Raw genomic sequence first — 26929 nt, 5'->3', positions numbered from 1 at the left:
TCGGATGAAAAGTCTATTTGCTGCAAAAATGCCAGCCGTAGAATATAGCCTAGTCATAGGTGGAGCTAACTGGTCATGAATAACTAAGCATTTTTAGTTCATCTGAGCCATTTACACTGTTAATTGCCTCCTTGGCATCCCTCACTCTTTGTGGGCCTGATCCAAAGTCCAATGACATCAACAGAAAGACTTCCGCTGACTTTGCTTTGGATCAGGCTCTATATGGACCACTCTGGTGCTTAGCAGTAGATTAGGAACCAGCATCGGAAAGCATCATTTTCATGCACTGCACACAGGAGAAACAAAGTAGTGAAAATGTAGCAGGTGTTGCAATGTCTTTCAACTTTACAGACATAGGTACTCAGCAGTGGGCCTCTGGCTAGTCAGGAGCACAGGGGTTGTCTCCAAGCCATAGGTAATATCATCTTTCTTCAGGTATGACTGAGAGGGGCACCCATCAGGCCCAGGACCCTTTGAATGATTCTTTCACTTAAAAGGACTTTGTTGTAATATCTGGCCTCACCTCAGAAAATGCGTGCACATCCAGAGCATTTTAGGCATGGAATACCTCCAGGAATACATCCAACCAAAATTGGCAACCCTAAAGCCAAGTTGCATGGGGAATTTACACAGTGAGTTATTTTTAACCCCTGACATCAAGAGACATAACTTCTCTGTGCCAGAAACCACAGACTGCAGGAGCTAAGGGGTTAAAAGTCTTTATTTGTATAACAACTATATTCACTTCTTGTATTTTAAAAACCTAAGCTAGGGGGGCTTAACACACCTGACTTTACTTTTTAAATAAAATCTGAGTGCTTCACTCAGCAAACTCCAATTTAAAATCACAGCAGGAATGACACTGGGTTGAGACAGAAAGCACTTTTTCCTGATACAAGCCTGTCAATTGATTTTAACAATGGACGTTTTCTTTCCATGGATCCAGTATTTATATTCATTTTGTCATTTGGAAACCTGTCTAGGGAAACATAACATCCCCCTGCACTGTAATTATCATTGCCTATGTTTCATGTGCATGTGTGAAATCATTCTGGGAGCTATGGAGGTAGCTAGCAGCACTGTCCGGAAGGGGACAGTCTATTCTGTGGAGGCGCTCCTGGAGTTCCAATAACGCTAGAAAGGTCTGTGCAAAAAGCAGCCCTGGCACGGGCTCCCAGGATGGATTCAGATCATTCCTTTCTCCCAATCTTCAGCCACACTGGTAGAAAAACAGCTCTGATTTACAGAAAGGTAAGGTTGTGCCCCTGATATGCTTGACTATGGCTCTATGAAAGAGATGCCTGCTAATGAGGACACCAAAAAGCGTATCTTCCAAAGCTCAAGGCTTCTTTTCTTCCCATCCCCCTAATTCCTTACTCACTTCTTTGCTCAGTTCTTCTTTTATGTACTTACTTTTTTTCCCAAGAGCAACTCCAAACTAGGTAGAGACATTTGCCCACAGTGCTGCTCAGCTTGGGGTTGGGGACAATGTCTGCTCTCATGGCTCACTGGGCTATGGGAACAAAAGGAAGAGAAGCCTGGGATGGTGGGTTTCTGCCTGAACCTACAGTGACTTGCTTCCACTTTCAAAAGCAACTTTCCTTGGCTGATCCTGTAGGCACTTACACATCCCTTAACCAGGACCTCATACCAAAAATAGTCCACAAAATCCAAGAAAAGGCTTTGGGATGTTCAATTCTCAGAGATCTTCCTTTCAAACCCATACAGGAATGAACCAAGCACCACCCCTTTGAGTAAGGCACACTGGCAAAATTTGCTTCAAACAACCTAGACTACAAGTGTCAGAAATTTATTTCCAGTGATGTGCTGCTGGTGAGGACCCCTGCATGATCCTTCTTAAATTTCTTCCATTGAAGTTAGGTGACATCCCTCCCATTGATGAAGTCATCCGCTTTCTGGAAATGGCTTAACAGCCTTACAATCCCTGGGGATCAAGAAAATATTTCTGAAAAGCATGTGTGTTTACCTTTAGTGTGCACATGGATGGTCTTGTGGCTAATGCACAAGGTTAGGAGTCACCAGAGATGGCATCTAGTGCCATCTCTATCATGGACTTCTCTGTCAGGTGTTGAGGCTCATTAATGTTTGTGAAACCGATTGAGACTCTTTGATCTATGTCAGCATGGAAGTGCAAAATATTATGGTTCTGAGAAAGCACTGAGATCTACTGATGAAAAGTGCTATATACGAGCTAGGCATTATATTAATTATTCATTATTATTTCTTTTTAAATGAATTCCCCCAATTACAAATACTCCTCCCCACAGAGTATGCACTGCTGGGGAGATCCTGTGCACAAGTGTCAGACATTTTATTCCAGTACCTGATTTTCACCATAGCCAGGTACAATACATGCTCCTTCTCCCTCACTCCTATTAGGTGGCAATTAGTACCAAGAAAATTAGAGATTTGCAGAATAAGTGCTCTACAAACACCTCTTTGTAAAAGGCATATTGCCATCTGTCAAAAGCCATGCCCCCCTCACCCTCTCCAACTATATCGCTGTGCTACCTTCATTCTGTGTTCTGTCCTGACTTGTAATTGTTAACTTTTCATAGAATCATAGAATCATAGAATATCAGGGTTGGAAGGGACCCCAGAAGGTCATCTAGTCCAACCCCCTGCTCAAAGCAGGACCAATTCCCAGTTAAATCATCCCAGCCAGGGCTTTGTCAAGCCTGACCTTAAAAACCTCTAAGGAAGGAGATTCTACCACCTCCCTAGGTAACGCATTCCAGTGTTTCACCACCCTCTTAGTGAAAAAGTTTTTCCTAATATCCAATCTAAACCTCCCCCACTGCAACTTGAGACCATTACTCCTCGTTCTGTCATCTGCTACCATTGAGAACAGTCTAGAGCCATCCTCTTTGGAACCCCCTTTCAGGTAATTGAAAGCAGCTATCAAATCCCCCCTCATTCTTCTCTTCTGCAGACTAAACAATCCCAGCTCCCTCAGCCTCTCCTCATAACTCATGTGTTCCAGTCCCCTAATCATTTTTGTTGCCCTTCGCTGGACTCTCTCCAATTTATCCACATCCTTCTTGAAGTGTGGGGCCCAAAACTGGACACAGTACTCCAGATGAGGCCTCACCAATGTCGAATAGAGGGGAACGATCACGTCCCTCGATCTGCTCGCTATGCCCCTACTTATACATCCCAAAATGCCATTGGCCTTCTTGGCAACAAGGGCACACTGCTGACTCATATCCAGCTTCTCGTCCACTGTCACCCCTAGGTCCTTTTCCGCAGAACTGCTGCCTAGCCATTCGGTCCCTAGTCTGTAGCTGTGCATTGGGTTCTTCCGTCCTAAGTGCAGAACCCTGCACTTATCCTTATTGAACCTCATCAGATTCCTTTTGGCCCAATCTTCCAATTGGTCTAGGTCCTTCTGTATCCTATCCCTCCCCTCCAGCGTATCTACCACTCCTCCTCCTTTTGCTTTTCTGTTTCTTTTAACTGTCAAAACCACCAAATTAGAATCCCACTGGCCGCATCATCCTCCAGCTAAGGAAGATTTACAGCTGGTTTTTTTAGCATTGAACAATAATAATTGAACAGTAAATAATGCAAGTGAAACTTACAAAATATGTTGGCTGACCCAATCTGCAGTTGTTTATAACTGACACAGATGTAGAAATATGGTCATTTTATGGCGGAGAATGAGAAATGCCTCTTTATCAATTCCCCCTACCCACCCCACAATTGTGGAATGGTCCCTAAAGGAGATGTGTGACTGGGAGCAGGCCTTGTGAGTCGGGAAAGAAAAGAGAAGCATATGGACAATCACCGTATACACTTATGGACTGGCCTAGCATTCCTTGATTACTCACTATCAGTGGGAATTCTTATCTATACACAAGAAATGCCTAATCAGGTCCTTGATACACTGAAGTATGTCTGACACCTGAATCTTTAATAAGGTCTTCAGTGTATAACACATAAATCTTCGAAAAATTCAGGAACAGGGAGGGAGTTTCAGGCAAAGAAATAAGTTGTAAAGCCACATTCCACAGATATTCTTTTTAGCTATTTTTATGCAGCCCCACCAGCCTAGTGCTGTTTGCTTGTATATAAAACCTACCAGAAGCCTGATCCAGTTGTTGTTGAAACTAGAGGCAAAGTTCTCATTGACTCCAATGGGAATTGGCTCAGGCCCTACAAGCAGAAGTCACTGAGATCAGAGATTACACCAAAAACAAGAAATGACTTATTTTTAAATTTAAAAATATCCACCAAAATTTTCAGCTTAAATTTGTTAGTCCTGTGGAAAAGGCCCTAACATTGAATCACTTTGTATGATAGCACAGAGGAGAGTGTCGTGTGACAATAGTAAGAGTCATAGAAAGAGTCCCTTTCTTCTAAAACTAAACAAATAACTTCATAAGTATAAAGAAAACAGTAATATCTCGAAAGTTACAATCTCTCCCTCTCTGATTCAGTATTCAGCTTCTGCTTAGAGCCTTTCCCCAGCTTCATCCCTCCACCTACGTTCCTGATTACAGATTATAGAACCACTACACCTATTCTTGCAGAGACAACAGTGAACCTCGTCACAAAAAAGCAGGAAACATGTGCCAAGAGAAGCATCACAGAGAATGAATGAGACAAACATTTTCACCAAAATATATATATATATAGATATATATATAGATATAGATATAGATATAGATATATATCAATGTGTAATTCATGCTAAGGATAATGACTGGACATGATATTTATTAAATGTTAATAAGCACAGCCAGTGAATCCTGCGGTTGCTTGTCTTGTTGCCCGCCTTTTTAAAAACCTGGTTATTAATTTGCTTAGTTGGATCTAGTATTTTTTATGGAGGTGGCATTTATTTAGACAGTAAGCTCTTCAGGGCAGGGGGTTTTCTTACTGTGTGTTTGTACAGTGCCTACCATGGTGGGGCTCCAATCTCAGTTGGTGCTAGTGTTATAGAAGTAACTAATAATAATAATTGTGGTTCAGTGTGCTGAGCACAAGACGAGAAGCAACCTGAGTTTTTAATCACAGATCTACCACTGAGTCAGGAGTTATACTTGGGCCAGTCACTCAGTGAAACTCCCACTGAAGTCCAACACGGCAGTTTTAAATCCCTGCATATAGAGCCTGAAGAGGGAATAGCTGGTATCCTAGTCCACAGGCTTCCTGCCCACAGACAGAGAGAAGGTGGGAGATTGAATTCCTTCCCTCAACCTACTTTGTTCTCCACATGAAGCTCAATGGCACGAGTCAGCTAGAGACACATGCTAACTAGTGAAAATCAAAGGCATTATGATTAAAACCTACTTAGAAAGTTCCTTCACACTGGGAATGTTACTTTAAACCTGAAGCATTGTAGTGAGTATCAAGTTGTATAGAGTGATTAACTTTTGAGACAAACCTTTTTGTATAGACAAAAACAGTTATTTGTAGGGACAAGCTGTTTTGACAACATTCTTCTCTAGCAGAAAATAGCAGGCTTCCTCTTATAGCACAGACTAACAATAACATAAATCTACATACAGTTTTTAGTATATACTATGTGAAAGAAATAGCATCGTTGCTTATTTGCACTGCATCTGCTATAGATAAACTAAGGAGTTAGGGCCAGATCCTCAGCTGGTGTAAGATGGCATAACTCCACTGAAGCCAACAAAGCTATGTCAGTAAACAACATGCAACGTCTTGTCCCCTACTGGAGAAAGAGCCATCAAGTGATGCAGGGCCTGACCCTTTATCATGATACTTAGCATTTTTTACAAGCATTAACCGACTAAGCCTCAGTTTGGGACATGTCAATAAGATTTATTAGCCCCATTTTACAGATGAGGAAACTGACTTACATAGAGGTTGGTAGCCTGACATAACATAAGAACATAAGAATGGCCATACTGGGTCAGACCAAAGGTCCATCCATCCCAGTATCCCGTCTATCGACAGTGGCCAATGCCAGGTGACCCAGAGGGAGTGAACCTAACAGGTAATGATCAAGTGATCTCTCTCCTGCCATCCATCTCCACCCTCTGACAAACAGGCTAGGGACACCATTCCTTACCCATCCTGGCTAATAGCCATTAATGGACTTAACCTCCATGAATGTATCCAGTTCTCTTTTAAACCCTGTTATAGTCCTAGCTTTCACAACCTCCTCAAGCAAGGAGTTCCACAGGTTGACTGACTTTCAGAAATGCTGAGCACCTCAGCTCCTATAAAAGTAACATAAGCAGAGGAGGGAATGGAATTCATCCTGCTACCTCCAGGCCATGGGAAAGAAAACTATGTGGTAGAATTGCAGTTGCAGAACTGCCAAGATCTCTATTCAGTGAATCTGGGACACTGGGACTACAAAAGTGCAGATCCTATGGGCTCTCCCCAGTCTATCCTAACTGTGCCAATCAGAGTAGTGTGGAAACCACCAACATGGCACACAGGGTGTGGAAGCCTTCACATGCAGGATGGTCTGCCTACCACACACGTAACCCCCTTCCCCCTCCTGCACAATCCCACAATAGGGCTTAAGTGACAGGGGCTTTGCATAGTTTCACTGTACCCGGATGAATTTCACTCTGACTGAATCAATCAAATACAGGTGTTCAAGACATCTCTGCTCGTTTCACTGCTCCACTTCTATATTTTCATCGTTAAAACGAATAGCCATCATCTTACACGAAATATACTGGCCTAAATGCTGTTCTCTGTGCACAGGTGCAACACTACTGAAGTCAATGAGGACTTTAATTAGTCCACTGAATCAAAAAATGCATTACAGAATTAATCACAGAGGGAAAATTCCCTTTGGGAAAGGAAACCAGCTAATAATACAATGCATAGCCAGATGCAGGATTTTTGGTACCTCATAAGTAGAATCAGATAGGACTGACCAAGTCTACTTCCATAAGCTCAACTGCACTAAGTCACTAACACTATTCATCTTACGGGGTGTTTCCAATGACAAGATATCCTGTAGTTATAACACATGTCAAAGATGCGGTTAACAATTTCATATTATGTATTGAAGTAACAATACTTTATAATGACAGGTTTCAGAGTAGCAGCTGTGTTAGTCTGGATCCACAAAAAGAACAGGAGTATTTGTGGCACCTTAGAGACTAACAAATATATTTGAGCATAAGCTTTCATGGGCTACAGCCCACTTCATCGGATTTATGCAGTGGAAAATATAGTAGAAAGATTTTATATACACAGAGAACATGAAACAATGGGTGTTACCATACACACTATCACAAGAGTGATCAGTTAAGGTGAGCTATTACCAGCAGGAGAGAAAAAAACCTTTTGTAGTGATAATCAAGGTGGGCCATTTCCAGCAGTTGACAAGAACACATGAGGAACAGTAGAGGGAAAAAATAAACAGGGGGAAATAGTTTTACTTTGTGTAATGACACATAATAGTCCAAAGGAGCAGTTACAGTGTACACTGTCAAATGTTTCAGTGTTTAAAGAATGCATCCATCTGTACCAAGCCATATTGCGCTTTGATGCAATGCCCACCCTTTAATATGGCATGTCCTAGCCTTGAAAACATCGGTGCATGGAAACAAAATAGAAAGGACAGCAGTGGAATGGATGACCTTTTGGCTACTGTTTTGATCTTCAATATAACAGGATAGGGAACAGGATGTGTTTATTTTTAGCATCATGGAAGCAACAATATAATAAAGTTCAAGCTGGGTATTCCATTAAAAGCCATTATTTTTTGTATGTTTTAAGAAATGCTCTCAAAATCTGCTCCTGCAGGGAATTTAACTATGTTTGGCTTTGCATCCCAGGGCTACTCTGAAAATTTGAACAAAATCCATTAAGTATTTTTTAATTTAGGTACACATGAAAAAAATACATGAATCAGACTTTAAGATACACTGTCTTGACATTTGCATTCCACAAACTTAAATGTGGTTTTGTTTTCAAGCATCAAACTTGGTCCTGATACAATTTTTCATCAGGGACAGTTTCTGATACTTTTACTCTGGGTTAGTAGCACTTTACTCCACAAACAGTCCCACTGATTTTTATGGGATGACTTGTGAAATAAGGTACTATTGAATATGATTAAAAGTGTCAGAAGTATTAAGAATGCACAATACATCATTTTCTTTACTGACTTAGGCATGCATCCAGTTATAGAGGCATGATTTACATTTACAAAGGTCATGCTGGTGTGGCCCCCTCTCATATCAGACTTATCTATGTGCTTTGTCTTTAAGGAAAAATAAAAGGAGTACTTGTGGCACCTTAGAGACTAACCAATTTATTTGAGCATAAGCTTTCGTGAGCTACAGCTCACTTCATCAGATGCCAAAAGTACTCCTTTTCTTTTTGCGAATACAGACTAACATGGCTGTTACTCTGAAACCTGTCTTTAAGGAGTAATCCTGGGACAGGTATTTCTCCATCCTGCTCTGTGGTAAAGATTAATTATTTAACTTCTCTGCAACCTTTTATTATCTTTAAAACCTAGTGGTCCACCAGCTTTTCTACAGGCCTCCTAACTTCTGATCTTCTTAAATAAGATCTTATTATTTGTCTCGATTGTCGGTTGTTCTTCAGATTTCTTTTTCTTATCCCACTTAACATCCACCTTGTACCTCAACTGCTCAAGTTTGGTCCTATTTCCATCAACTGGGCTGAATGTTAATACTTAGTACTTTTACAGAACCTTATATCCAAGGACTTCTGAATATTTGACAAAATTTAACTGGATAGGTCTTTCATAACTCCTGTTAGGATAATTATGGTAAGTAATATTATCTCCATTTTATAGATGGGGAAACTGAGGCAATATTAAGTGACTGGCCCAAGGTGACATGGCATGGCACTATTCAAGGTGAGACCAGAATACCAGTATCCTTATTTTCAGCCCTGAGCTCCATGCATTAAACACAGAGAATAATATTTTGGATCATATATCTCTGCTCTGCTGTATAATCAGACTCTTAAAAGGAGCATTCTGGATTCAGACATTCCTTTATATTCTCTTCCACAGTAAACTAATCAGGAATGGCAAAAGACTGTGATTGTCCTGTCAGTGCATGTTTCCATACCTCTACTTAACACTTCTCAGGAACAAAATACTCACATACATTCAATGCATGTGATTTCCAGCTAGAAAGTTAGTTTTAATTAACTTGCCCTCTCCTAATTCATTCATGTCTAGTTAATGTGGATAAGAATAACATTCTCCATCTTCTGTAGCTGAGTCACACATGGAGCTGTATCCCCATTCACTCCGGTAGGCACATGCCTTTATGCTTTCAGGGATATATGGCTGTGGAATTATTTCCAAAGCTCTGACATATTTACAGAGAACTTTTCCCACCACATAAAATATTTTTATTGCATGGTATTAAGACAACAAAGTGGTTCTTCTTCAGTCTCTGATGTATTTTTGCCATCAAGTTGTTTTTAGTCTCACCATTTATTTTTTTCCTTTTGATAAAGGAAAAAAAATCTGAAAGATTACCTTGGATAGAGGAGTATCACTGGGGTTATTATGTTTTTATCTCTTATTTGCCATATTATCTGTGCCACCATTTTTGCACAAATACTGTATTAATAATGCCCTGTACAAATTCCTGATAATAAATGGGCAGTCTTTTAATTTCACAACTGGATGTTTCTCCTCTCTCTCACCCCCCATAATCACTGCTACCCCCCCCCATGCTTGTAAAGCCCACATAGGATTTTTCTATTTGCAAATTCTCCACTGAATCTAGGACCTAACTCCCATATATAGTAAATCAATTACAGAACTAGTGTTTATATTTAAAAGGAATGCTTTAGGAGAGATCTAAAATAACTGGGAGATATTTATTCCAACACTAAAAGTATATATCAGCAAATCCCTTTCATATCTGCTACCTAAAAAAAACACTGCAATTATTAATCTAAAAGTCTGAATGCAAATCATTGAGAGGAAAATTAATGAAAGAAGGGATGGTCTTGTGGTGATACTTCCTTTCTCTCACCCTTTGTTTGTCTTGTCTATTTAAGCCTGTAAATTCTTTGCTGTAGGGACTGTTTCTTACTGTGTGTTTGTAGAGCTCTTAGCATGATGGGACCCTACACTTGACTGGAGACTCTAGGCACTACTATAATAAAAATAATTAATGGTAACAATAATGTCTGTCTCCCACAGACCTAAAATAGATATTGACTGCTACTCAGTATCATTAATATTTCTTTAATGCAGATGAGGTACTCGGTGGTGTACAGTGCAAAAAACTAAAGATAGTCCTTCCCTGCAAAAAACTCTTTGTTCTGATTTGGGACAAACACATGTCAAAATATCATAATTTATGGTGGAATGAAAATTACAGTTTTCTAATCCAGAGGATGGGATAACTTTGCATGCATCTTTTTTCCTCGTCATACAAAAGTAAGTCATAGCCTCATTATTTTTTGTCAGCTTTGTGGAGGGACTTGATTGAGGACTGTGGGGATGACCTGGTCTGGGAAAGGCATTCCATACATAGAAGTCATATATTTGTTGTATTATTAAGAATAGACTTCTTGAATATAACAGACGCAGTAAGTACACAAAATAGTTCCAACTAGGGTGACCAGACAGCAAGTGTGAAAAATCGGGACAGGGGTAGGGGATAATAGGAGCCTATATAAGAAAGAGACCCAAAAATTGGGACTGTCCCTATAAAATCAGGACATCTGCTCACCCTAGTTCTAACATATGGGATCATCTCATTAATGCAGGGTCCAGTTCTGCAAGCTTACGTCCAATGAGTAGCCCATGGAATCAGTTACATGCATAGTTAACTGAAGTTGTCTTTGCAGAATCAGACCCATATTATTTAAGATTCTAGATTTCATCAACTTTAGAATACATAGTGAGATGGGAAGCTAAATACAGCCCCTGTGCAATTACCTTACAGTAAATGGATAAAATGGCATGGTAGACAGTGTGTTCTAAATCTCAGTAACAAACACAAACTGATATCAGAACTTCAGAAAAAATGACAACGAAGATTTTGGTATTATGTACAAAAGCTTCTGAGTCAAAGTAGTGCATGTCCTTACAACTACAAATACAATATGATCAAACCTAGCCTTGTTAATTATATGTATTATCGTTATTTTAGGAATAAAAAAAATAGTCCTGCTAAAGTGTTGACATTTGGTATATAATACATTTTAAAGGTTGATTTTGCCCCCAAATTTTTACAGCATAACTGAATACCAACTTTTTATTGTACTCTTTGTATTCTGGAAATGTCCCACTCCGTCCTAGTTAGAACCAAGTAATAATTGTTTGTTTTATAATAATTATACTAGCAGTACATATTCCTGTAAGCATGTAAAATGATTGTTTTAAACAATCATGTTTTAAATGATTTCTTAGTTATGACCCCTATCCACTTAATTGTATGTGTATATTTGGGGCCCAAGCCTTGATTCTGCAATCAGTGTAAGTTCTCTTGAGTACTGTCAGCCTTCAGGAATGTGCTCTGATGATCTGGGCTACCTCCAGTTGTGAATATTTGAATGAGTGATAGTTGCAGGGTCTCCCTGAAACACACCTTGTAAAATTCTTCATCATAAAAGAGTGAGGTGTGTTAAGATCTGCCTTAAAATTTGATCCCAAATGAAGAAGGGAGAACTTCCTCTGTACTGGTGAGACTTGGCAAATCTGTCAGATTTTTAAGTCTTCAGCCTTGTTCATAACTATCCTGGCATCATTTGGCCTAGGGTCCAATCTGACCTGGCCTGGCTCTTTGGAGCCTTTCTGACTTTTAGAGCTGTTGCTAGGAAACCATCACCCTCCATTGCAGTTTATATAGTTGAATCACATGAAATCTGCCAAGCACATCCACTAATGGTCCGATCCTACTTGTTTTTTTGCCATTGATTTAAATGAGAGCAGCATGAGATCCTTTTTACAGTTCACTTCTCAAGATGTGGCCACTCCGTCTTTCCCAAACCTCAGTGGCCAACCAGTGTGGAGAAGGACTGAGCATGTTCCCTACTCACACAACATCCTTCAGGGAAATAACATTCCCCTGAGTACTTTCACCTCTTAATCTTGTCCTGATTTTCAGAACGAAGATCCAAGGGAATTGTGTTTTGTGAAGAACTGAACTGTACTTCCCTTCCCAGGGATTGTGATTTCTGCTCTGTTTGGAGATTTCCTGACTGTAGCATTATTAGCAGGTCAAATACCTGATTACTAGCACCACCATGCAGTCTTCTAACACCTTCCACCTAAGGATCTCAAAGCACTTTGCAATTGTAGATGAACAAAGTCTCATAACAGCCTTGTAAGAAGCAATGTTCCCATTTGCAATCACCTTGGACAATCTCATTAACACATGACAAAAATAATTTCCTATGAAATAATTTGCACATAGAACTTTTCTATTAATTAATTTTTCAACAGTAATTTTATAGGATGAGTCAAACAGCTTATTTTAACCTTCTGAAATGTGTAAAAGCACAGCATTTCCACACACCCCATATGTTAATCCCAGCATCTGTATATGCACAATTGTGCACTTCACATTTCTTTGCCCACAGGGAACAAAATGAGGAGAATCTATCATCTCTACAGTCTTGCATTTAAAAAATGGCATTTGTTTCAAAACCCTGCTATAGCTTTTATTTACTTAACTAATACTTGTTAGAAACTGGTCATATGGTTGTTGGGTTTTTTTTCTTTTAACCTTCTGTTTTTGTCTTCTAGATGTCAGTACTGTATGGTCAAACAGCTCAAGTACTGGAAAGATATGGCCTATTTCACCCTATACAAACACCCCTACACCTCTAGAAAAATGTAAAGAAAGACTCTTAAACGGCAACTTTAGTCTGCAAATTTTTACAGACAAACACATTTCTTGAAACCCATCTCAATGCACAATTGACAACACACACACACACAGACGTAAGAAAGAAAATATCAGTGAGAACTGCAGTAGTGATCAGGATCCCTAGTCCTGAAAACAACCAGGTTATAAAACATTCTTTTGATTGTTTTTTTTCCCCTTTTTTGTTTTTAACTCTCAGCATACCAAGAATGTTATTGGTAAGGAAAGAAAAGGCCTTACCATGCAGTGCATCAGGAGGAGAAGAGAAGCAGAGAGCATGCTGCAGAGATTAAGCTCAGCATGGCATACAGATATCTTTTGGAATTGAAGAAGATTGTCCAACCCATTCTTCTTAATAAAGCGGACAAGTTTTCTCTAGGCTTGAATTTTTCACCAGAAGTCAGATCCTTAAAGTGCATTATATTTTCTTCTTCGGGAGATGTATTTCCTCCAGTTAAGTTTCAGTGCAGCAATGCCATTTCCAATCAGCTCTGAGAAGTTCTTCATTCCCAGATACATGGTGTCAGAGGGACTCCAAAGAAAATCAAAGAAAGAAAGGGAAAGGGGGAGGGAAAAAAAGAAAACACCTTACTGAGGCCCTAAAATTACTATGCGAAGAAAAAAATAATGTATTCTCCCTCTCTCTATATATGTTCACAGTAAACAATATGATCATGTAGGGAGAGCGGGTTACTATATAATAAACCAAACCAATCAAAACCAAACTTTCCTAATTCCCACATGGTGCATATTCATTATTGCTGCACTACCAAACAACCCTTGTAATCTTAAGGAATCTTTGAAACCATCTTACCAAGACATCAGCCATCCGTTTTCTTTCCCAACTAGTGTGGACATTAGAAATTCTACATTAGCTTTGGAGAACCCTTGGCAAAAATAAGTAAGTAAATAAAAGAATACATTAAGTATAAAAGCGAAGCCCCTAAAGAAGAGGAGAGTTTAAGAGATATCGTGTCTGAAGTTCCATGGATACGCATACACTAAATTACTATAGGGAGTAGGGTGACCAGATAGCAAGTGTAAAAAATCGGGACGGGGTGGGGAGTAATAGGTGCCTATATAAGAAAAAGCCCCCAAAATTGGGACTGTCCCTATAAAATCAGGACATCTGGTCACCCTAGTAGGGAAAGGAGAATGGATAAAGGACAATGGCTAAGGGAAGATGGGTGGGGCGGGGGGGAGTTGAGTGGGATCCTGAACCATCCTGAGCCTCCCACCTTCTCCTTGGCAGCAGCTTGGGCTTCCCCTGTACCTTCTGCAAAGCGTATTAATTGATTCTAGTTGCTGAGCAACTAACTCTTGGGAAGGAGTACTTGTGGCACCTTAGAGAGTCACACTGACACCTTCACCACAGCCTCAGCAGTAGCAGCACTGAGAAGAGGAAGATCCAGAGGGTATGGTTTCTGTCTCCCTCCTACCTCCACCTCTCCGCAATTGTATGTTCAGTTTCCCTGCAGGAAACCTTGGCAAATTTTTGCACTGGAAAGGAAAAAGCCCACATTAATGCAGAGGGGAGGGGATGTGGGTTGCCCTCCTCCCTCTCATGCTGCACTGACAGGACTCAGCTGAATAGCCCTGCTTCATGCTGACAATGCTGCTGCTGCTGCTGTAAAAGGGAATTCCTCTGGCTCTACAATCCCAAGAGGGGCTGCAGTGGACTGGAGCACTCTAGGTCAGGAGGGCTGGCGTGGCAAAGGAAAACCGACCCATGCACAGGGAGAAATGGATGAACTGAGGTGTGAGGGACAAAGGAGTAGCTAAATTACAGCACTCCACTGAAAAGCGAAGCTGAATTAATCCTCTGGCTCCATATGCATGTTGCAAAACATGTAGTTAAAGCAATGAGCAACTTTTGTAATTATAGTTGCATGCAGGTTTGAAATACACTATACTAATGACCATCCACCAAGCAGTGACTGCTGAAGCCATCCTCTTGCAATCACATTCATTGGACAGTATTGTAATGTCCAATCACAGCTCCTGTATGGTACATTTACACCACTCTTTCCAAACACAGAGACAGACAGTCTCTGACCAGAAGAGCTTGTAAATTAAGATAGAGTTTGCAGTTCTCTGGATATATTTCCAACAGTATGCATTTCAGAGCTATACAACTTAATTCCGTCACTGGTTTATTCGATCTTCTGGTTAATTTGATCAAAATTTCATGAGCTAACTCACTTGTAGTTTTTAAAACAGCACAAATGCTTTCCCAATCATTTTTGAGCATTAAGTCAGCAATACTGGATAATTCAATGATGAGCTATAGAAAGTTGCCATTTAGGGGTCATTCCGGCAGCTGCTCCTTTGGAAGAGTTACCATTGTTTTCAATGTGGCTGCAGGATTGGGTCCTTAATAAGGAAGGCTAAAATTTGGCATGAGACTGAAGAGTATGAGATAGAAGGCACAGCAATACTAGGGTGACAAATACTATACAAATAATCAGAGGCAACTAGACAGAGCCTGATTAGAGCCCATTGAAATCATGGGAGTCTTTCCATTGATTTCAATCACCTTTAGATTAGGGCCACATAGACCAATGAAGAACCATGCAATGATTTAAAAAATGGCTACAAACAAATGTATTGAACAGTCACATTGGATAAAGTCTGAGGTCCTTACTCATGCCTTACTTAGGTAAACTTCCACTGTCTGAGTAAGGACTGAGAAAAAGTGAAATGGCCTCATGACTTGGCCCATTCTTACAGGCTTTATAAGCCCCATCAAATCCTAAACCAGATGTGTTACATGTGATGGTTATCAAAGATATAAACTAGATCAACTATTTATTTCAGTTCAAGTGCCACCATTAGGAAGAGCAGGGTCTTAAGTACTATGTGAACATGCAGCCACATAAATGGACACATAAAACTCCCTTTTGAAAAGCTACCACATATATCCTGTTTTGTGCTGCATAAAGTGCTGACTACCTGGTGGAGGAGGGTACAAGGCCACACTATGAATAACAGTGAGGTTTGTGCTAGTGGACTGGGGGAGGTGGATCCTCCGTTATGCTGGGCCTTGATGTATTACTTTGGGAGTTTTTCCATACCTCTTAGAATTCTCTCTGCTTCTCTCTGAACCCCCTCTGCTTCAGCTTTTGAAATGGGGGTAATCAGAACTGAATTCAGTGTTCCACCTAAGGGCCACTGATTTATATAATCAATTCCACGTTATTCATTTGTCACGGCACCTCTTCTTTTGGCATCTCAATTTCTGATAGTACCTCATCTCTATTACCAGATAAGAGTAAGTCTGACAGCATAGATATTCTGTGGTGGTGACTGATGCAAATAATTCATTAACTTTTTCTGAAACTTCTACATGTTCTTAAATTGCTCCCTGGCCTTTACCCCCTGGATATATATACTCACATCAATGAAAGTGCTACAGTGCTATAGGGCAGGGGTTTTCCATGTACTGCCCAAGGTTCTCTTTCTGGTAATCCAAAAGTTCATAAGAACATACAGGCAGTGCAGTGGGAAAGGAAGTAGGGTTGGTAGCATGTGCATATAGGGGTGCATGTGTATGCATTGAGAGGTGAAAGGAAGTTTCATGAGATAATACCTCTCGTACAAAATGATCCACAGAATGGAAGAGCATGAGAACCAGGGAAAACCACTGGACCCATTGCCAGACAGGGATGCTATCGTGCTGATCCTGCTTAGCATGCCACTTGATTTTCTGAAAGAAACCAAAAGTTTATACAGAAGGAGGAGAGGAGACAATGGAGAAGTGATGGCAGAGCGTGAGAGAAAAAAGGAAACTGATCTTTATTGTGAGCTTGTATAATGATTTATAAAGTTCCATAGAAAACCTCATGCTAAAGTCTCAAAACTACAGACTGGGCAAATAGTACATTGTGAGGTTAAAAAAATATAGAAATGTATAAGGAGGAGGAGAAAACATGTGCCCAGGGGTCTGGGAAATTCCTAAAGATTTCAATCCAGGGAACAGACACAGCTGGGGAGGTCTCCCTGACTATTCTGTGCACATAAATCACTGAGCTTGCATGAAAGTAACTCAATATATACAGAGTATATAATAATTCTTGGCAATAGCTATTAGTTATCAGTCGTGATTTTTCTATTATCATTTCATCACATATTTGTTACCCAGTTACAATATGTATTTATCTGTTTTTATTGCAGGCAGCGAGCCCTTTGGGAAGAATGGCAATATGCTGCTGGTATTTCAGTAGATCTTACATTGTATTTTATTCTATACCATGAAATCCATTCTTTTTATAAGAAACTGGGTTCAGGTGGAATGTATGCTACCTCTCTGCACAGAGGCAAATTTCATCAAAAGTGCCAAGGAAGGGCAGCAGAAGGACAAAGCAATACAATGAAACAACTATAAAAGTAAACAAGGCAACAACTGGTGATTCCAACTGGGCACACAAGAATCGGGAGACTTAAAATTATTAGAAAAAACCTCAGTGAGAAAAGACAAGAGGTGTTAATGTCTGTATAATATTTAGAAAATGCAAAGCACTACAGATAAAATTTAACCCCATGCAAGGGGCCAGCACAACCATCTAAGTTCCATTTCAGCCCTCAAAAAGGTGCTGCATAGGTCTTGAATGTCACTGGATATAATGCTATGTATTATTATGCACTGAGAAGCTCTGGTACAGTATATGCTTCACTTCCTGTTCCACTTTCTTCTAGTTTATCTTTCCCCGCACTTTCTATCCTTTCAATATCATCATTACTACCCCCTAACTTTTGTTCTAACCGTTATCATTACTGGGTCCCCATCCACAGAGAGGTACAATTTCACTCCATATTTCCTCCAAACAGCATGCCAGTGGCATTCATGCATAATATGATTCAAGTGGCAGGAGAAAGCTGAGCATAGTAACCCCTAGCCACTCCTCCAATTTCATCCACTTCCCTGCCACATTCTTGCTTGACCCTACCAGCAGTTCCTAGAATACCAAAAGATCAAACTTCATTCTAACTATTATCAAATTTAAATACATTAAAGAGACCATTCCATCGCCACTTGTAAATTACAGTCTTGCCAAAATAGTTGTCATTTTTCACTCCCTGAATTTCCTGTTTAAAAACAATCTCATTTGTAGAATATTTGAAAAGATGTGTAGTATGCATGGAAATCATTAGGTATTAAATAATATGTGCAATTTACAATACATGCTGAATTTTAATGAAGAGTATGTGAAATAAGTTATCCATACATCAGAAGAAGTTGTCTGGAAATGTTTCTAACTCTGACCTTTCGATAATCTCATTTCTCTATTAATATTCTGTCTATTGCAGTAAAACCAACCAAGTTTATTTTTTGCCTTTTTAGTTTAAATACTGTTTAAGATATTTGAGTTTCAGTGATTTCCTCTCCAGAGCGCAATTAGCAATTAACAGGACAATCTCTAACCATGTGAAAAAGTACAGTTACGTTTTTTTTTTAAATCTTCAGAATATATTGAAAAAATAGACATGTATAATCATATTTACCTGGGTAATACACTGTTTTCACAACAATCTAAAGAATAACTGACTTTCTTTGGAATATATGTTCAATAAAATATTACATTATACCTTTAAATTTAACAAAAAAGATTTTTACAAAGCAAGTACTATTACAAATAAATGAGCACATTATTATTGTATTCTTTTTATCTGTATCTGCATTCCATATGGTAACAGGTGAGATTCTTCTCTCACTTATGCCAGTGCACAACAAGATTAATGTAGTTACATCAGGGAAAAACTGGTGCAAGTTAGAGGAGAATCAGGCTGGTAGAATGCAAAGCATCATGAATTGGTTGTAGTTTCCGTGTCTACTTTTAGATCCATGCTCTTGTTTCCTTTAAGTAAATACTATTGCACTGGAACTTGAAAAGTAACTTGTATAATAAAAGACTTTAAAAAAAAGGTCTCCAGCTCATGACTGTAAATTGATGGATTTACTTTTACATTTGTCACTTTAATCTAAAATATAGTTGTAATGGGTCTGATTCTAATCTTACTTACATTGACTTTACACTGGTGTAATTCCATTGACTTTGGTGAACTCATTCTGGATTTACACTGGAAGCAGAACCAGGCTTCTTGGGCCACATTCTACTCTCACTTAAACCAGTATAAAACCGCAATTTTCCCATTGCTTTAATGAAGATACTCCAGATTTGCACTGGTGCGACAGAGAGCACAATTTAGTGTATTATACAGTAACTGTATCCCAGCACATAGATATCAGAATATCTAACTAGTGTTATAGGCACATTGCATGCAGTAAATACATAGAATAAATGTTTTCTTCTTTGAAAAGAAAATCCTTGTTTCAAAAACACTTCCAAACCACATCAGTGGAATACTGCTAACACCTCAATTTCAATTCCGGCAGATTTAAAAGTGACATATTGTGCTAAAATGCAATTTATTATAACAAGAGAAAGACGAATTTTATCTTTTTAGGTCAGCAGCGCCGAATCAAACTTCTGAATCAAAAGGAGGAGTCTGACACTGCTTTCATGGAAGTCAGCAGCAAAACTCCATTTGACTTCTAGATTTGGGCCCTCTTTTGTTATTAGTTATATTAGTTTTCATACCAAAGTGGTTGGCATGTTACACCAAATGAAGAAAAAGCGAGTAATGCATTTCATGTTGCTTACATAAAATGGTCCAATTTTTATGTTAAAACACAATAGGAGTTTAAGATACCATTCTTTGAATGGCCTAAGAAATGCAATGATGTATTTGTGCATTCTTTATTTATATCTGAAGCTCATCAGAAAAAAAAAACTTCTGTACAGCTGTGTAATAAGACAGGACATGCAATGCATGAGTTCACTGAATCTCAAGGGTGCTCCTCTGCCTGAAATCCTTTTCTACAGAAGCATATTCACAGTAGGCAAAGAAAAGCTCTCAAGTAAGCTAAGCAGAGCAACAGTTACTGCTGCTGAGTGCACATTATTTCTGAATTGGCAATATACCTACTGGGCAAAAAACATTACAGTATGTTAAAGAAGGATTAGACAGGCATCAGCTAAATTAGTCCTATTAAATTTTAGTTACGCTCTCTCGTGTGTATTAAATGATATTACTGCTTAATAACATAAGCATAAAAGACAAGCAAAAAGTGTTTCTTTTTCATATTTATTTATAAGCAATAGCAGTCTTTTGAAAAAAAAGGGGAAATTTCCTTCACTGGGGTATCCCCCAAGTATTGGGATAAGTAAAAGAAAATTATATATTCATATTATTCACTCAAGTGGAATTTTCATTGATAAACTGGGACCTCAATACTAGTACTTTTGGTTGCTGCTTTATAAATTCTTTGTGGGGCTGAATACCTCATGTTAGCCAAGGTACTCCCTAAAGATTATTAAAGACTTTGAATAAAGGGGTAAGTGTATTGCAGGAAAGTGTTACTAGAAAAAAAGTGCACTTTGAGAGATTTGGTATAAGATAATTTTTTTAAAGTATCTGTTCTCATCATTGCTATTAAAAGTACTATTTCTTTCCAAAATTCCCTTTTCAAGACCAAAAAAACCCCAAACCCTCCACAGCACTAGTCTATTTCTTTTGCTTCATAAAAGCAAGCCTCATCAAGCAATTAGTTAATGCCTGCAGAATTGTTTTCTGCCAAGAGTGAAGGCACCCTTATGAGCATTCCTCTGCTGAAAGACATCAGAACAAATTCTCCATCACTAAACTTTATATCAAATACACTTGAGTTGTTGTGAAAATTTACTTGAGTCCTTTGTTTGTCTCTTCTGAGACCATGCTGTTTATCAGTCCACTGATGAATATTTGCAAAGATTTACAAATGAATAATGAGCAGGGATTAACAGTGGCCCACTCAGAGTCAACAAACAAACAAAATCACTCCCATGACACTTAACGTTTTCCTTTCTCTTTTAAAAGGACAAGAAAGAAGAAAAAAATACACACCTATTTTCTGAATATTCTCTTTTGCCTCCTTTTCAGTCTGAGTCCTTTAGTGTCTCTCTATCTTTAATTATTTAACCACAGTGTATGCACATCTTAAATCCTTTCTGTTTTAATATCTCAATCCCTTTCATGGATTAATCTGCAGTTGAGATTTTAATGAGAGCTATTTCTCATGCTCTTATGCTAAATTATTATACAGGGGAGAAAGTGATAATAGTCCTGTCTTCTGTCAATTATACATCTAATTATTCATAGATTTTTATGTATAATTGTTCTCTGCCAGCATGCTTGGTTTTAATTATCATAGGCAAATTGGAAAACACGGTTTAAATTAATTGCTTTCTGCAAACAAGCATAATTACTGCCTTCTTAAAAGTATGAATATTAATAATGCAACCCAATACTGCCTTGTTTAGTAGACACTCCTGCAAAAAGAAATCCATCTTTAGACATTCCCCATTAATAAAAATAATTGCTTTTAAAGCTAGCAAATATTCTCAGATGAAAGTGAAACCATGTTAATTAAGAGAAAACTTACCAAGCAATTGATTTACAGTCAAAAAGATATATATTTTAAACATAACATACCTTTTCTGTTGAAAGCCAAGAAACTGTATGTCCCACCTTTAGAAGAGCTTCAGTGACAATATTTAAAGAGAAGAGCTGACCTTTCAAGGGGAAGAAGAAAAAAGAATTATCTTTCTTGGTTACATTCCCAATAAAGGGCTAGGAAACCCTTTGCTTACTACAATATTTCTGCAAGCTGAAACATAATACAAGACGCAGAACTTCTGTCAAATTTAAAGTGACAATAAAGTTCAGTTTAGAAAACAGTTTACTCAGAAGAGCTATTCAATCAAAAGCATCTGAAGAGAAGTTTAACAGAAAGCCACATCTACATAGGTTATCAATTCTATCAAATGTATTAACATTGTTTTAATCAGAGTAACAAACCGTGTGGCAAACAGCTAGGAAGGTCCAATCTACAAGCAGAAATGTGATGAAAAAAGATTTAGGCACAGGTTCTTCACTAGCTAACGCTACTTCAAGTACAACTACTCATTACAATATACAAAAGCACGCAGGTCTTTAATACCTTTTTTAATTAGGAGTTTCTTTTAATATTCTTGAATATGGAAGACAATAATATAGCAAAATAAATTTTACAACCTATAGAGAGTGGATTTATAACCTGACCAACAGAAGATGACAACATGTAAAGTACTGCTGCATATTTAAGCATTCAAATAATACACAGGCTGCGTCCGTATCAGACACATTTTTCCACTCAAATTCACACACTAAAACAGAAGCCTCTAAAACATACCTATTTGTCTTATATGAGATTAAAACATTTCAGACAGCAAAGTTTTCAGGGCTTTCCCCTCTCATGGAAGTCAGCTACTGGAATTTAGCTTACATGGAAATAATTACATTCTTCCATCTCTTATCTTCTTCTGTAGATGAGAGCTGTTGATGATGCCTGCAGCCTTGTTAGAATACTATTGTAATCCATTCAAGCTCAGGTAACCAAGACAAAATACGTACATCGTCATCAGGCTCAGGAGCAGCTTGGCATTTTCCTTGCAGTTTGTCTCTTCTTTTTTCAATACTTTATTTTAAAAATACTTCAGAACTGGATGTACTACAGGCTTTGCTATTTATACAGCACTCTGCACTGCTTGACTTGAACAGAAAGAAGAGAGTAAATGAAAGTGAATACTACAGAAATGAAAATGCTTTTACATGTTTAGCCTTTCCCAAATGACAGGGTTATCATTTTAGGAGCAGAAGGCAGATTAAAAAAGATGATTCAAATGGCTAGAGAAGCAGTAAGGAATGAAGAAGATACAAGTAGCAGCCCAGGAAGCAGCAGGCAAGGATGGTGTCTTGTGATTGCTTTGAGTTAATACTCCTCAGGGGGAGATGAAAAAAAAAGTACAAATACAGCAAAATCTGTTTTACAAAGTAAAAATCTGTTGGATCCGCCAGGCTCTTCTGGCAAAGTACAGTATGTGTACTTACTCAGTTAATTCTAGCATTATAGCCAGTGTGCAAAGGACTCTATTAAATTATCAGCTTTGCTCTTGTTGCAAATACCATAGGTAGAAAAAAAGAGAAGGAAAATTCAGGCTTTATATAACATACTGGGCTTGATCCTGCTCCCATCAAAGTCAATGAGAGTTTGGTCACCACCTTGCAATATAAAGGGGATTATGGCATTTTGTAAGACTATTGAATAGAAAGGTTTGAATGGATCTAAATTACACATGCCTGATTTCCTATAACATCAGCAGTATATGGGCCAGGTGGAGCGAGGTGCTGCGCACTCTCAACTGCCACCAAAGGCAATGAGAGTGCAGGGAGCACTGCATCTCAGAGGTTTGAATCCTTAATTTGCCCTCCAGTTAACATACATTCCTAAATCTAGTTATAGTGCCAAAATAAAGCTATGGCTGAGGAAAACTTTTTCCTGTGAGCACCTGTTATCAGGTGCTTATAACGATCAGAAAAAAATTATCTTTGGGGCCGAAATGTCCCATGGTTGTTCTCACCCTAAAGACAAGTGTTCACTTTTTTTTCTAAAGTTTGGTAAAATTCCACTTGGCTAATTGTAAGTCATCCAAACATGACAAAAAGACTTTTTCATGCTTTAAAAAATTGTTCAGGTGCCTCTTTCAACCACGGATAACCCCACAAACCTGACTTCCATATCACCCTTTTAGTGTTGTTTCCCAAAATCTGCCTGTCAAGGTTCCTTACCCACTCGGAACTCTAGGGTACAGACGTGGGGACCTGCATGAAAACCCCCCTAAGCTTATTTTTACCAGCTTAGGTTAAAACTTCCCGAAGGTACAAACAATTTTACCTTTTGCCCTTGGACTTTATTGCTGCCGCCACCAAACGTCTAACAAATATATAACAGGAAAAGAGCCTGCTTGGAAACGTCTTTCCCCCCAAAATCCGCCCAAGCCCTACACCCCTTTCCTAGGGAAGGCTTGATAAAAATCCTCACCAATTTGCATAGGTGAACACAGACCCAAACCCTTGGATCTTAAGAACAAGGAAAAAGCAATCAGGTTCTTAAAAGAAGAATTTTAATTCTTAGAAAAAAAGTAAAAGAATCACCTCTGTAAAATCAGGATGGTAAATACCTTACAGGGTAATCAGATTCAAAACATAAAGAATCCCTCTAAGCAAAACCTTAAGTTACAAAAAGACACAAAAACAGGAATATACATTCCATTCAGCACAACTTATTTTGTCAGCCATTTAAACAAAACAGAATCTAACGCATATCTAACTAGATTGCTTATTAACCCTTTACAGGAGTTCTGACCTGCACTCCTGCTCTGATCCCGGCAAAGCAACACACAGACAGAGAGAACCTTTGTTTCTCCCCCCCTTCAGTTTTGAAAGTATCTTGTCTCCTCATTGGTCATTTTGGTCAGGTGCCAGTGAGGTTATCCTAGCTTCTTACCCCTTAACAGGTGAAAGGGTTTTTCCTCAGGCCAGGAGGGATTTAAAGGTGTTTACCCTTCCCTTTATATTTATGACAATGCCAAATGGAGTGTTGTGGAGCTAATCATCCCTCGCCCGTCACAAAACATTCTTGTGGGTTCCACAAGTTTAATGGGGACAAGACTGTGTGGGGCAATGCTAAGGGACAGACGCTGTATCCAGCAGCATCTCTGGTGAAGTAGCAGAAAATTGCTCACAAGACGGCTTTAACTACGCACACTGGATGTTGCTGAGTTCTTTTGAAAATGTGGCCATAAGGGTCTGTAGCGAGGGGGTGTGGCCTCCCTCCGAGATTGACAGGGAGGAACCACCGCCCGCCCCCTGGTGGATGGGGCCAGAAAGGCCATGCCCATCCCGCTTGAAGTGTTCGGACAGGACAGGAAGTACAAAAGGCGGACCCTGCAGCACAGTTGGGCTAGAGTTGCGGAGGGAGACAGATGCTTCTCCCCTGCTGCTGGAGCAAGAGGCCAAGGAGGACTGCTGCTGCCTGGAGTACTCACCCAAGATTCCAGAGCTGCTCGGACTACCACTGGCGGTGTACCCTGGTGTAACAGAGGACGTCCTGGGATCCAGGTACACTCCAAGGGGAGGATAGGAAGTTGCCCAGGGACAGCTGATTCTAGTCCATCTGCATTGCTGCCTGAATCCAGGTGAGTGTGTTGCAGCTGGATTCCCTGCTGACCCAGGGGTGGAACACTCTGCCACTGTTAGATCCCTGGGCTGGGACCCGGTGGAGTAGGTTGGATCCGGGGTTCCCCTACCCTCCTGCTGCCAACCCCACCCCTGGGGCAGCAGCCTCCCCACCTAAGGCTAGGAGGCCTGTGTTGGTCTACTGTCTGCCAGGGCTAGGACATTACACCCTAGACTAGTTTCTGCTCTGCCCTGCTTGAGAGCCAGAATCCCTTAGACTGTTTGGTGATCTGCCCTGTGTGAGGGCCTGGGCCCCTAGACAACTACCACTTGGTCCTGCCTGAGGGACAGAGCCTCCTAGACTGTTTGGTGCCCCGCCCTGCTTGAGGGCCTTAGCTCCTAGACTGGTTGGGGCTCCATCATAGAATATCATAGAATATCAGGGTTGGAAGGGACCTCAGGAGGTCATCTAGTCCAACCCCCTGCTCAAAGCAGGACCAATCCCCAACTAAATCATCCCAGCTAGGGCTTTGTCAAGCCTGACCTTAAAAACTTCTAAGGAAGGAGATTCCACCACCTCCCTAGGTAACGCATTCCAGTGTTTCACCACCCTCCTAGTGAAAAAGTTTTTCCTAATATCCAACCTAAACCTCCCCCACTGCAACTTGAGACCATTACTCCTTGTTCTGTCATCTGCTACCACTGAGAACAGTCTAGATCCATCCTCTTTGAAACCCCCTTTCAGATAGTTGAAAGCAGCTATCAAATCCCCCCTCATTCTTCTCTTCCACAGGCTAAACAATCCCAGTTCCCTCAGCCTCTCCTCATAAGTCATGTGTTCCAGTCCCCTAATCATTTTTGTTGCCCTTCGCTGGACGCTTTCCAATTTATCCACATCCTTCTTGTAGTGTGGGGCCCAAAACTGGACGCAGTACTCCAGGTGAGGCCTCACCAAAGTCGAATAGAGGGGAACGATCGCGTCCCTCGATCCGCAGGCAATGCCCCTACTTATACATCCCAAAATGCCATTGGCCTTCTTGGCAACAAGGGCACACTGTTGACTCATATCCAACTTCTCGTCCACTGTAACCCCTAGGTCCTTTTCCGCAGAACTGCTGCTGAGCCATTTGGTCCCTAGTCTGTAGTGGTGCATGGGATTCTTCCATCCTAAGTGCAGGACTCTGCACTTATCTTTGTTGAACCTCATCAGATTTCTTTTGGCCCAATCTTCTAATTTGTCTAGGGCCCTCTGTATCCTATCCCTACCCTCCAGCGTATCTACCTCTCCTCCCAGTTTAGTGTCATCTGCAAACTTGCTGAGGGTGCAATTCACACCACCCTCCAGATCATTTATGAAGATATTGAACAAAACCGTCCCGAGGACCGACCCTTGGGGCACTCCACTTGATACCGGCTGCCAACTAGACATGGAGCCATTAATCACTACCCGTTGAGCCCGACAATCTAGCCAGCTTTCTATCCACCTTATAGTCCATTCATCCAGCTCATACTACTTTAACTTGCTGGCAAGAATACTGTGGGAGACCATGTCAAAAGCTTTGCTAAAGTCAAGGAACAACACGTCCACTACTTTCCCCTCATCCACAGAGCCAGTTATCTCATCATAGAAGGCATACTTGCCCTTGGTGAATCCATGCTGACTGTTCCTGATCACTTTCCTCTCCTCTAAGTGCTCAGAATTGATTCCTTGAGGACCTGCTCCATGATTTTTCCAAGGACTGAGGTGAGGCTGACTGGCCTGTAGTTGCCAGGATCCTCCTTCTTCCCTTTTTTAAAGATGGGCACTACATGAGCCTTTTTCCAGTCGTCCGGGACCTCCCCCGATCACCATGAGTTTTCAAAGATAATGGTCAATGGCTCTGCAATCCCATCCGCCAACTCCTTTAGCACTCTCGGATGCAGCGCATCCGGCCCCATGGACTTGTGCTTGTCCAGCTTTTCTAAATAGTCCCAAACCACTTCTTTCTCCA

General features: G+C 40.0%; 1 protein-coding gene across 4 annotated transcripts in view; it reads right to left on the bottom strand.

Moving 5' to 3' along the window:
- TUNAR (transmembrane neural differentiation associated intracellular calcium regulator) overlaps positions 1 to 26929 on the bottom strand; it is a 67857-nt gene that overhangs the window by 13453 nt on the left and 27475 nt on the right. The window contains exons 1-3 of one of the 4 annotated variants that reach the window (XM_073350718.1): positions 22114 to 22187; positions 21375 to 21454; positions 13083 to 13374 (exon numbers count right to left, since the gene is read on the bottom strand). In XM_073350718.1, coding sequence (XP_073206819.1) covers positions 13083 to 13121 — 39 coding nt within the window. In that variant the 5' untranslated portion in view covers positions 13122 to 13374; positions 21375 to 21454; positions 22114 to 22187. Of the gene's footprint in view, positions 1 to 4102; positions 4130 to 13082; positions 13375 to 16431; positions 16517 to 21374; positions 21455 to 22113; positions 22188 to 26929 lie in introns of those variants that run through there. The other 3 variants (XR_012159690.1, XM_073350717.1, XM_073350721.1) reach the window with 3 other exon arrangements.

This window comes from Lepidochelys kempii, chromosome 6 (genome assembly GCF_965140265.1).
Source record: "Lepidochelys kempii isolate rLepKem1 chromosome 6, rLepKem1.hap2, whole genome shotgun sequence".
Lineage (NCBI taxonomy): Eukaryota > Metazoa > Chordata > Testudines > Cheloniidae > Lepidochelys > Lepidochelys kempii.
The sequence above is the reverse complement of the archived record's forward strand: the minus strand, read 5'-3'. Positions and strand labels throughout refer to the sequence as shown.